Here is a 12,407-nt window from a genome sequence, read left to right on the forward strand (position 1 = left end):
ATAGCTAGAGGACTTAAGGATATTAAAACAAACATGACCTCTTAAATAATTCCTCAGACAGGAGACTCCAGACCAGACATTGACAAAGCTTTTCTGTGAAGGGCCAACTAGTAAACATTTTAGGTGTTTTGGTCTATGTAGATTTTGTCACAACCATTCAACTTGACCATTGCAGCACAAAAGCAGCCATTGATGATGCATATGTGATGACATTTCTATGTTCCAATAAAACTTTATTTATGGACACTGAGATTTAAATTTCATATATTTTTTTCAAATATGTTTCACCTGTCACAAAATATTTTTTAAAAATTTTTTCCAGCCTTTTAAACATGCAAACATCATTTTTAGTTTGAGAGATGTAAAAATCATAGGGATCAGCCATATGTGGCTCATAACCAGTGGTTTACAGACTTCTCATCTTGACATAACCCCTTAGGATTACCCAGGCAGGATGGCCAGGTCTCAGGCTGGGTGTGGATTGGGGTCAGTTAGGAAAACAAAGCTGTCACACCAAGAGGCCAAAGGGGACACAATGGGCATATCATCCACGGCAGCAATAAGGACTCTCTATTAGCTCTTTGCACTACGGAAAAAAGAGTGAATCTGGATTTCTGCCTATCTCCTGAGCTTGAAAATTCCTTCCATCTGACTTCTCTATGTTTAGTATATTTTAGTTTGGGATGCCAGTTTTCTTTCTCTACTCTTGGTCCTGTTGATGAAAAAAGGAGAGAGGGATGCCAATATTTTAATATGTTTTTATTTTCCTTCTATGATGTGTTAGCATTGATAATGGTGGTAACAACAGTTATAGAAAATCACCAGTTCTTAACAGAAAGAAAGCTATTATCAAGATCCAAAGAGCTATCTTTCAATTCTATATTTGTTATTAACCACCTGAGTGATGTCAGTTTACCTATTTGTAAAGGGAGAATCTTGGAGATTTGTTCTAACTGTATGAATGCATGACAGTTCTTATAAACATCACTTCATTGAAAGCCTTAAGGTAGGAAATAAGTTTCATTAAATATGTTGGAAAGTTATGGAAAGATATGTTAAAGTAGGGAAAAAGCAGATTAAAAGAATAAATTCATGTTTGTATTTTTGTATTTACTGAGTTTTTTTTAGTAAAATGTTCAGGATAAATTCAGCTACAGTATTATTTTATGTTTATTTTTCTGTAAGCATCCATAATTTAACTAAAGGACCTCTGATTTGCATTCATTTCCTTGAAAGAAAAGATAAGAAACACATTTTTTAAAAAACACCAAAAAACCCAAAACCTGTGAATTAAGACCTTAAACCTGCAGATGGTGCTATGATCCCATTAGGAAATTCAGTTATGGTTTCTAGTTTACATTCATAGGAAAAAAATGCGGTCCTTTGATTTGGTTTATCTTTATCCAGAAGTAATAAAATTGAATTATTTCTCTTACTTTTGTGTTTTATTATCATAATGGGAGAAGCTGTTTTTGCCACTGGAAAAAGCTAATGTAGTTACTCTTTGTGAATGCTAAATGCTTTTCTAGACCAAATAATAATCAACTTTTATGTCTTTGTTCATTTAAATTTTTCTGCTTATCGTTCAGCATTAGTTTTTCTGTTACTTTCAATCAACTTACTTTGCTGTTTCTGTTCTTCAATAAAGTTGCTTCACTGAGAATTGAGTGACAAAGAGCTAAGGATAAAACATTCCACATGAGAACCGTTTCAACCTCTAGTTTGTAATAATCAGGTAAAAAAAGATTTCCTGGAATTAAGCCCCAGGAACTCTGGCTTAAGTCAGAGCTGTCAACTGGGAAACAAATTTCCAGACATTTTGAAATTTAATTCATTTAATTTTTCTTGTAACTGGATTAGAAAATATGATTAAGCATAGCAGGATATTCTCTTACTGGATCAGTCTGGCTTTGAATTAAGCTGTAGATACTGAATTTTTAAAGCAGAAGAAAGAAAGGGGGCTTCAGAGTCTTTCTCCCTTGAGGAACTTAGGAACAAAAATGTAAAAGAATACACACACTGGAAATTTAAAAGAAAATTATGGGAAAGATGGTGTTTTACTTTGTTGTCCATGAAGTTGTTCATGTGGCTGTATTTTTACCTGAAACTCTGATTGAATGTATGATAGTCTAATTTGAATTAAAGCCCCACAAACAGAAATGAAGAATTTATCAAAGTACTCCACAGATGCTTTCCACCTAGTTCTTTGAAACCTGCCAGTTGACTAAGTTGGAAATGTTCAAAAAGCTGGTGTGGCTGTGTATTTAGGGATGAAGGGCAGAAACAAAATAATTCTATATGGTGCAAAGACTTATTATACAATTGATGAAAATTTCTTCCTTTATGAAAGAAGGAAAATTGAGATATATATATATATGTATATATATATATATATATATATATATATATACACTGCCTGATAGCTTATTTTTTGGATTATTTGAGATCATGTATGTGAAAGTGCATTGGAATTGTGATATTTTGTACAAATGTAAAATAGCAGTACCACGACTACTTTTGACAACAGTGTGCATATGGCACTATTTTAGAGTCTTTCAGAAACTTTTATCTTGAGATTAGTTTCAACACAAAGGAAATGTAATAATAGAAAAATGGAAAATTATTTCTGGATGCTTTTAAAATTAGGATAGATCTCAAGAAAGACTAAATCGGGATCTATGTGAATAGCATAAAAAATTTTAAAGGCTTTAGAACTGATATTTAATAATAAAGGGGAATTATGAATTTGTAGACAAAATTAACATAAGTATTTGGTTTTTTTTCTACATTTGTTTCTACACATAAAACTCCTGTTTTCTGAAGGAACCCCAGTGGCCCTGGCTATAACACTAACCATTTTTCTTATTTGATTACTACTAATCAAAGATTAAAACATTTCATATTAAGCTTGGTACCTTTTTTTTGTTGTTCACATAAAGAAAAGTAAATTTCCTCTTTATATCTTACATCTTGGAGTTACTCACTATAAATTTATATAAATCAGACGTAATGACAATTTAATAAGAACACAAGCCCTATTCATCCTGTGGGAGTACTACTGTGACGTCTTTCAGAGAGCTTTGTGATTGCTCAGCCCTAAGTGTAAGCCCTATAAAATGATGGGCTTTGAAATGCTGGTCAGAGTGGAGTGAAAGGCAGTTGCCTGCAATAATAGCCAACCAGAACCAAGTTCTGGTTCAGCTCTGAGAGCAGAGAACTGGTGGAAACTTTCTCGGCCTCAGAGGACTTCAGCACCTAAGACAGCTCCAAGAATCTCCTTCGATTATAGAAAGCTCCCAAGGAACACTACTTGGCAAGGTGAGTGAAAACTTTACCTTTCTTTTTCTTCTTTTTTTCCCTCCTCCTGCTTTCAAACTTTTCTCAGGGTATATTGAATATTTCTTTCTCTTGAAAAGAATTTTATAGTGTTCCTCCTTTAAAAAAACAAAAGACAAGTTTCGTAAGTCACCTGGTGAGTGCAGATAGAAACGTTTCAACTTCTTATATATCAGTGGATTTTTTGAATTCTTTTAGTTGGAAGATATTTTGCCTGGATTACTGTATACTTTTACTCAATGCTGTCTTTTTAAAAATGAATTAAAATATTTTTTTTGCTTGTATATACATTTTTGACTGAAGGGTTCAGTGGGTACATTTGTTTTAGATTTTCAACTTCTTTTTTTTAGTGTTGTTCTATTTCATATGTTAGTTATGTGAATCAAGGAAGCACTTATTTTCCTCTTTAAGTCTAAATTCTGTAATTTTTATAGACAAGACAAACAAATCCAGAATTCCTAAATTTCTATCTAGAAACTTTGGAAATGAAACATGTAAGTGGGTTAGCTGTATAAAAGCACAAACCTTAATTTTAGTATCTTTTTCCTTTTATGGCAAAAATTATTTCAATGATAATATGTGGTTTAATAATTTTTGGTATTAATTTTAATGATTAAGTTAAGTTGTTCAAACCCAGGCATAAGGAAATAAGTTTTTAATAATATCTACAATTAAAAGAGGAAAAAGAAATTCATGTATAACTTTTACACTGATATGTATATATAGATGTATATACATACATGTATAGACAAAGCATTATTAAATAGATGGTACTCCAGTGTTATATTAATTAGACATTAGAAACTTAAACTGTTTCTTTAGTTAGAAAAGATACTAAACATGGGTCTACAACTCTGCTGTATGGATACTTCCAGCACTATAAAAGTATGGCATTCCACATACACTCAGCCCCACTATGTGCCTGGTAAGTGATAGGCAGCAGTTGAAAAGGATTCCAATTTTTATTCAAACACCTGCCACCAAAAAAACACTTTTTGACTTAAAAAGTTATTATATTGCAGTTTAACTCCTTCTACCAGATAAAAATTACTTTTTCCAAACTCTGCAGGAGCCTTCATAAACTACTGCTAGACACTCAGAATTACTTTGAGATATCTTTGGTTGGAAAAGCTGATGTGATTCTCCCCCTTTCAAGGTACAAAGATGGAAACCAGAAGTAAGTCCCAGCCCCTTGTGCTGCTAATGCTGGTCAGCATGCTCTTCTCACAAATGTTGGCGTGGCCTCTTTTTGGAGCACCCTCTTCTCTGAGGTAAGTATTCCTTCAATGCATGCAGTTGAACATTCCTTCTTCATCTATATGGGAATTTCCCATATGTTATTTTGGACAACTCAATTTTTTAGGTAATGTATTATTTATTTAAATCTTTTGGTTGGTGTGTTAAGCAAGTTTTTTCAACATCAGGTCAATATGACTGTTCTGCACCTTGGAATCCACTCTCGGGGCATGAGAGACAGTGTCAATGACTAGTTTTAAGCTTAGGGTGGATCACCTTTCCAAACAAGAAGGAAGAAGGATTTGACATTCTTTCAATTCAAAACTGGTTTTAGATAAGTAATAAGGTTTTATCCTCTGTCATCTCAGTTCAGTTCAGTTTCTGATGGAAAAAAATAGATGTTTAGTTGCCTGCTTCATTGAAGTTCCTTTTCAAGATCAATCAGTAAATAACCTTAAGGTTAGTATCTAATTAGTGAAACATATTGCTGTGAACAATCATACTGGACAGACCTACCTATCTAGCCAGATTCAATTTGTCAATATTATAAATTGTGGAATAACTGATCTACCAGTTAGTGAATTTTAATGTATCTTGTTTCAACCATAAATCCTTAGTTTTACTGTTCTCTATGTTATATTTCATATTTCAAATTCATAAATTATAACATAACTCTTATTTAAAGCTTTATCTGAAATAAATTTATGTTAAAGAAGTAAACACTAAATAAAAACTACATTAGTTTGATTTTTTCCTTCCACTTTATAGGCACCACTATATCTACAGGCAAAATCATCATTTCTTTGCTCATTTTCCCATTTCTTATTCTTTTTTCAAGGTAGAATTATACTCAATAGAGTGAATTATCTCTTAGCTATTAGTGTTTGTGAAAACTGCTTAAAGCCAGATCTTATATTGCTCTGATAACTAAATAGAATGATTCTATCTGAATTGTTATGTTACGTATCACAACAGACAATCACAAGAATGCTGAAGTTTGCATTGATTGCTAGGTTTCATGCAAAGAAGACTGCTTGTTACTTCCCCCAACTACTACATCACCAGAAGATACATAAGTCCCCAGGAGCTGACATACTCCTTGGAGGTTTACTCTAACAGTGAAAATATACACATTTATAATTTTAATAGTGTGCAGGTGTTCAAAATGTGCATGCATTAAAAAATATAGTCACAGTCCATGTATAGGCATGATTATTCTTAGTCATTCAGTAAAGCATTGTACATTCCTCACTAAAATTGTATTAATACATACTTCTAGAAATAAGAAGCCCTCACAAAATGTATTGAATTTGAGTTACTATTCAGAGATGGAGAGATTCTTTGTACTTGATTAATATAGAGAAATTTATTACACAAAGGTGAATCTCTGAAAAAGATCTTAGAGACCTAGAGAAGGAAAAGCAGTTAATATTCACCTAGTGAGAAATATTTGACAAATGATGCTAAACACCAACAAATACATGAATTGCTCCTAGTTTTCATATTGAATATTTGAAATTTTTTGAAGTTTCTATTTTGTACAAAATTTTTCCACCTGTGAATAACTTTGCAAAGTGAAAATATTCCTAATGAAGTATACTTTACTTAATGCACTAACACGATTGAACTAAGTAACTCTTATGCTTGTAAAAGTTGTATGGCATCTGTTTTATGGGATAATCAAAAATTTCACTATTTATACTCTAAACCACAGAAGTCAGTAAGTCTAACTATGCTATCCATATATTGTGAATGGGTAATACTGCTCAAGAATACGGAGTATCTTATTTCCAATGATTATAAAACCATAAGCACTATATTCTGTGAAAGGAATATATTACACTTCTACCATATTTTTCCCTAATAGGTTAGATGACAGAATACCACTTGAAGGCGCAAATGAACCTGAACAGGTTTCTTTAAAAGTAGACACTGACATCTTGCAAAATGCATTAGCTGAAAATGACACACCCTATTACGATGTGTCCAGGTGAGTTTGTGTTTATTGAGTTTTATTTTAGAAAATATGTTTTTGAAATATATATATATATTTTTTTGAAATATAAATGCTTTACATTTTGTGTCACCATGAAGCTATTTTTACAGCACACTACAGGTTTCCATGTGCTGTGGCTTCATGCAGCCTGATTTATTGCAGCTCTAGCAACTGTACATGATTTTCATATAGAGAAGTCGTAAAAAGCCAGGACCAATAAATCATTCACTTACACAGAACCCTTTGTCTAGAACAGCATTCAAGTATAGACAGAGTAGCTCTATACTGAAGACAAAACATAAAAGTTCCTGATTTGGATGGGAAAGATGATTGATAGTCCCCAAGGGCCTCTTTATCTTAAGAGATTGTTTTGTTTCCAAATGTTTTAACAGAAGAAATAGCAAAAAGTATAATAAGGTTTTTGCTAAAAATCAAGATTGTTTCCTCTTGTATATATTTTATTCAAGGTAGAAGAAACAAAGCACCATAAATAAATAAATAGAAACTAACTTAAATATATTATTTTTTCCCATCAATATTTATTGAAGAAGAATTAGTTTTATAGACTCTACCAGGAAGCATTACTTAATATTGAGATATACTTCTAAAAATTTAATTTCTTTAATTTTTAAAAGTGTGAGCTACAATTTGGAGTATATCTTAATATAAGTGACAAGAAAATACCTCATTAGGTTGTCAGGAAGCCTTCTTTTGGAAGTTTGCATGAGAAGCTTTCAAAGAAGCTGAGAAGTTTCTTTCTTGTTTAATGAGGCAAAATAATATTTTAGAAAAACATTTACAAAATAATGGCTATTCTTCTTCTTTATTTTAGGAATGCCAGACATGCTGATGGAGTGTTCACCAGTGACTTTAGTAGACTCTTGGGTCAACTTTCTGCCAAAAAATACCTTGAATCCCTTATTGGAAAACGGGTTGGGTAAAGAGAATTTATTATCTTTATCAAACACCTTATAATTATTTAATCTGCAAGTTATTTTTTCACTGTTAGCAATTAATTTACTTTGCTCAAAATTGATAACTCTGATGATGTACAATTTGGTTGAAAAATAATCTATATTATGTTTAATGTTTATTTATTTGTTTTGAGAGAGTGTGTGTGAGCCTGAGTGGGGGAGGGACAGAGAGAGGAGAGAGAGAATCCCAAGCTGGCTCAGTGTTGTCGGTGCAGAGCCCAATGCAGGCTCAATCTCACAAACCATGACATCACGATCTGAGCCAAAATCAAGAGTTGGAAGCTTAATGACTGAGCCACCCAGGCACCCCCAAAATTATATTCTTATATAAAATATACTATGCCCATGGATTAGGGAAATAGGTTTTTAGTGATACCCTACTCATTGGCTACAGACACACTTATTTTTCTTAAGTGGCAATCATTTATCAATCTGCAATCAAATTGAACTAGACACAGTAAAAAATAAGACACTGAAGCAAATTTTAATGTTTACTATAGTATTTGTTTTTTTAATTCCTGATCAAACCAAGCATATGAAGTTTCTTTCTTTAAATGGCCAATTGTTGAATATTTAGATGGCACTATTCAGGGTGGCAAAGCTTCTAAAGAATTAACTTTTAAAGAAATATTCCTCCCAATGGCAGAACACCACATCAACTATCCCTCCATCTTTTTATGTTAATTATTTGCTCAGTTGATATACAATGTGTATGAAGGCTCCCAGTAAATGCCAAAATATGTTGGATTATTCCTTGCTCCCCTATCCTTGGGCTTAGATGTGTTTTTCTCTTAGTCTTTTTGTGATAGAAAAGAAGTTGGGCATTAGAATTCTTTTTTATCTAATTTTATCCAAATTATTCCAAGAAATTTGGAACTTTGGCACATTTATTATCTCTTGTTAAAATCCTTTGCTTTCCTTTCCCCTGCGTTCTTTAGCAATAGCATCACAGAAGACCAGGGGCCAATCAAGCGCCACTCGGATGCAGTCTTCACCGACAACTATACCCGCCTTCGAAAACAAATGGCTGTAAAGAAGTACTTGAACTCCATTCTCAATGGGAAGAGGAGGTAAAGAAACAGAGAACTTGCTAAAATGAGAAATTATAAATGAGTTCAAAAATAGAAGCTACATATGAAGACTTATTTCTCTATCTCACTCTCTATACTCTGTGAAACAGTAATTCTCAACCTTGGCTGACATTTGACTAACCCTGGAGAATTTTTAAAATACTGATGTGTGGGCCTTACCCAAAACCAATTGTCAGATAATTAGTGCCTCTAGAGGTAGGAGGTATGGCTCTAGGCATTGGTGCTTTGTTTTTGTTTGTTTTGTTGTTTTTTGGTTTGTTTTTGTTTCTAGGAGCTACCCACTTGATTCTACTGTGTGTCCAGGGTTAAAAGCAATGACTGTAGAGACATCTACTCTAAATCTGGGAACTTTATCAGAAGTTTAAGCTTTTTAAACATGTAAAGTGCAGTCAATTAGCAGTTTGATACCATATGTGACTCCCTTCATATACATACTCAGTATCTTTATTTTACCAAATCAAACCACGGGTACTTTTGTATTCTAAGATTCTGTAAGACTTATGTCTCTCTAATGGAGTGCAAATATTGGATTATAATAAGTAGGAAGTGGGGTGCTCTCTCTTTTTTTTTTTCTAATTAGTTTTGTTTCAATGGTCAGTATTAAGGGCAATCTTGCTTGGGTAAGATCAGACAAGATGAATGCCTTTGCCCACCACTATTATAATTCTGTACAAATAATTTGAGATACCTTATGATTCAGGAAAAATTCATATGTAATAACGAACCTCAAAGATAATTGGCTAGCCCTCAGTGCACTTTCCAGAGCACAGAGAACAGCGTAAGTCACACATCATCATTTCTTTGGAAGCTTGCTCATCTAAGGCCTTTAACATATATGATGTTCTTTTTCTGATGTGCAGCAGTGAGGGAGAATCACCTGACTTTCCCGAAGAGCTAGAAAAATAATGAAAAGCCCTTGGAAGAAAGCTGTTGACAGCTTCCCAGTGGTGGGTATATTCTGTCCATTCTTGTTTTATTCTTATAGCAAACATCTAATTACTGGAATAGGGAAGAATCACTTAGTAAAAAACATCTCAGAGTTCTCACAATGAGACCTCATGGAAAAGGACACTTCTATCCAAAGTGGACCCCAGGCTAGTAAACACTTAAAATGATTCATGCAGTGCTCTGATAGAAAAAAAGAGAGAGCTCACAATGGGTAAACAGTTTGCCACCTGCATGGTACCCCTCGTTTACTCAGACTTATTCCTCTCCTTCTTGTTGAGATATCAAACAGAGGAATCTGACTCACATGAGAAAAACTGGCTTTCTTTTTGAGACGTGAGCCACACTGCTTTTATTAACTTAAGGTTTAGCCCCACAATTGACTGTTAGCACGGCATTTAATTTAGGTGCAGAAAAATACCATTAAATGACAGTATGGTTCATTATTATGAAAACACCAAGGCACTCTGGTTCTAATTGTATTCCTTGAACCATACCAAGCTTCATGCCGCAAGGTTAAATTTAGCTTCTTGCACCTATTGAGTGAGTGTAGGTGCTTTGATCTCATAGTATTTATGGTAAAATAGTTTTTGAAAAGAGAAAACATATGCAGGCTTTTCCCTTTGCTATTAAGTGATAAGCTTGTTATCCCAGTTGCTTTTATGTACATGTGGATACAAGACGTAATTCCTTCCTGAGTTACATTCATGCTTACATTAGCTCATAAAAATATTGGGCAAGTGCTTAAAAGAATTTCATATCATCAGTGTATCAGAGGTTGGTAAACTTTTTCCCTAAAGGGCTACAGAGTGAATATATTTTGGCTTTGTGGGTTAACATGGAACCCCCAGGATAACATGTAAAATGAATGGGAGCTGCTGTCTCACCATAACATTGTATTTGTGAAACCTAAAGATAGGCTGGACTACAACCACTGAGTGGCTCGAGGAGACTAAACGAGCCCCACGCTCAGACTGAAGGCAATCCTTGGTCTTGCTGAAGTTCCTGGAGCAGATGGCTCAGGTTTTTGTGAGCGTGATCAAGAGTGGGCTAGTGTCTCTGACCACATCTGCCCCATTGGTTACTTTTTGTCCACGAGAGACGTATGCTGAGGGTCTTGCACACGCCCGTGCCTTATCACATCAGAGAAACAAGTCCCTTTGCTCAAAGAAGAAAAATTACGTAGAGCTTCTTGAAAAAAAAAAGTTTACAAGAAGAAGCTATTTCATTTAATCAAGAAATACAACGGGCACTGAACTATAAAGGAGGATTAATCCCTCCGTCTTTTGTAAGATCATATATGAGATTCTGTCCTCCCTTCTTCTCTTTTCTGAATGGGCAACTTTGGATAAACCCTTTTAATGGGAAATCCTGCATGCCAAGCATTTGCGAAAATTACAAATGGGTAATTATAATGACTAATTAAAGTGCCTTTTCACATTTTAATTCCCTTTCTGACAATCAGTCCTTTGGAAGATACCTTCCTGATATCCCAGACCATGATTTCCTGTCATAACAAGCTGTTCACAAGGGGCACAGGGGTACAGATGTTATCAAATGAGTGGATGAGTGAGTGAAACTAAGAAGCTGTAAATAAAAATATTTTTATGCTTAAAACACCAATTCTTTCTTTTTCAGAACTCGTGAAGGAAAACGATAGGCGAAGTGATTATATTTTGAGTTCTACATAAGTAATTCAAGAACACAACTTCAGTATCAAAACCAAATAAAATATATAGTGTCGTGAATGTTGTGATTTGCTTCATCCTGATGTAATAACTGTGATGTTTACACTGTAAATATTATTTGAGAGTTCTAAAATTTGTCTTTAATTCATGAAAATCCTGTAATTTCATATGCTGTGTATCCTTTCTAACAAAAATATATTTAGTGATAAGTAAATACTAGGTTAATTCCAATTATGTGGAGCTTTGGGGGAGTGTAGTAATAGAACACAAATGATGTGTTTATTTATAGAGCATACTTAACTATTCAGAAGCGTGGAGCACATAATCAGTGTGTCTAAATTTGAATGTTAAGCAGCTAGAATGCTGAGTTAAATAAACTGCAAAATGTCTAAGAGAAAGCCAACCACAAAGATAAAAAGGCATTCTTCAAAACAGACTTTCAGAAAATGGTATGCGTTTTCGCATTTTTAGGCAACGTTTATTTTGAATGAGATTTAAAATCTCTCAAATTCAGATCTCTAATTGCTGAAGGCTCTTTTCTGCAGTGGTGTTTCAGTGAAAGAGAATGGTCTCTATTTCTGACATTGGACCTTTCCTTCCTGCTTGTGTTAAGTATGTGTAAAATGTAAACTGAATGGAACATTTGTTTTTTCGGTAATAAATTTTTTCCCCATAATTACTCAAATAATGCTTTGGTCATCAGCTTCCTTCAGTGAAAGTACATTTGGAGACACAGCTATTTTTCCAAAATATAGGAAATTAATAGAGAAAATAAAGAACTTTGATTATCATTACAGACACTTTCTATTGTTTTGATTTTGTTAAATGATACAGCAGTAACCTTATTTTAGCTCTCAAGTTCCAGGTGCTAGATAGTTTTTGTGATGTTTGAGGTAAGACTGTGTTTGATTTTGTGTGAGTTCTAAAACAACAGTGACTTAAATATGAGAGAAATTTCTTTCTCACTTAAGGCCAGAAGTAAAATGTCAAGGGTTAGTAAGATGGTTCTGCTCCATGAAGCCCTCAGAAATCTAAACCTCTCCTTGTGATCCAAAATTGCAGCTAGAGTTCCAGCCATCATATCTGCATTCTCAGTAGTAGGATGGAAGAAAGAGCATAGAAAAAAAGGGGAAGGGGCAAA

The 12,407-nt window shown here is 33.8% G+C and overlaps 1 protein-coding gene across 1 annotated transcript; it reads left to right on the top strand.

The window, feature by feature from the left end:
- Nucleotides 1-3,039: 3,039 nt before the first annotated feature.
- VIP (vasoactive intestinal peptide) lies at nt 3,040-11,459 on the top strand. Its single transcript, XM_047860113.1, has 7 exons — nt 3,040-3,318; nt 4,493-4,607; nt 6,440-6,562; nt 7,401-7,505; nt 8,481-8,612; nt 9,494-9,580; nt 11,217-11,459. The coding sequence occupies exons 2-6, from the start codon at nt 4,501-4,503 to the stop codon at nt 9,537-9,539; spliced, it is 513 nt and encodes a 170-aa protein (XP_047716069.1). The 5' UTR covers nt 3,040-3,318; nt 4,493-4,500; the 3' UTR covers nt 9,540-9,580; nt 11,217-11,459.
- Nucleotides 11,460-12,407: the final 948 nt, after the last annotated feature.

This window comes from Prionailurus viverrinus, chromosome B2 (genome assembly GCF_022837055.1).
Source record: "Prionailurus viverrinus isolate Anna chromosome B2, UM_Priviv_1.0, whole genome shotgun sequence".
Taxonomy (NCBI): domain Eukaryota; kingdom Metazoa; phylum Chordata; class Mammalia; order Carnivora; family Felidae; genus Prionailurus; species Prionailurus viverrinus.

Bases quoted from the DNA above. Each gene is read 5' to 3' on its own strand.
- VIP (XM_047860113.1), top strand. From the start codon at position 4,501: ATGGAAACCAGAAGTAAGTCCCAGCCCCTTGTGCTGCTAATGCTGGTC. The intron at 4,608-6,439 runs GTAAGTATTCCT...TTTCCCTAATAG, and splicing joins GGAGCACCCTCTTCTCTGAG to GTTAGATGACAGAATACCAC. The intron at 8,613-9,493 runs GTAAAGAAACAG...TCTGATGTGCAG, and splicing joins ATTCTCAATGGGAAGAGGAG to CAGTGAGGGAGAATCACCTG.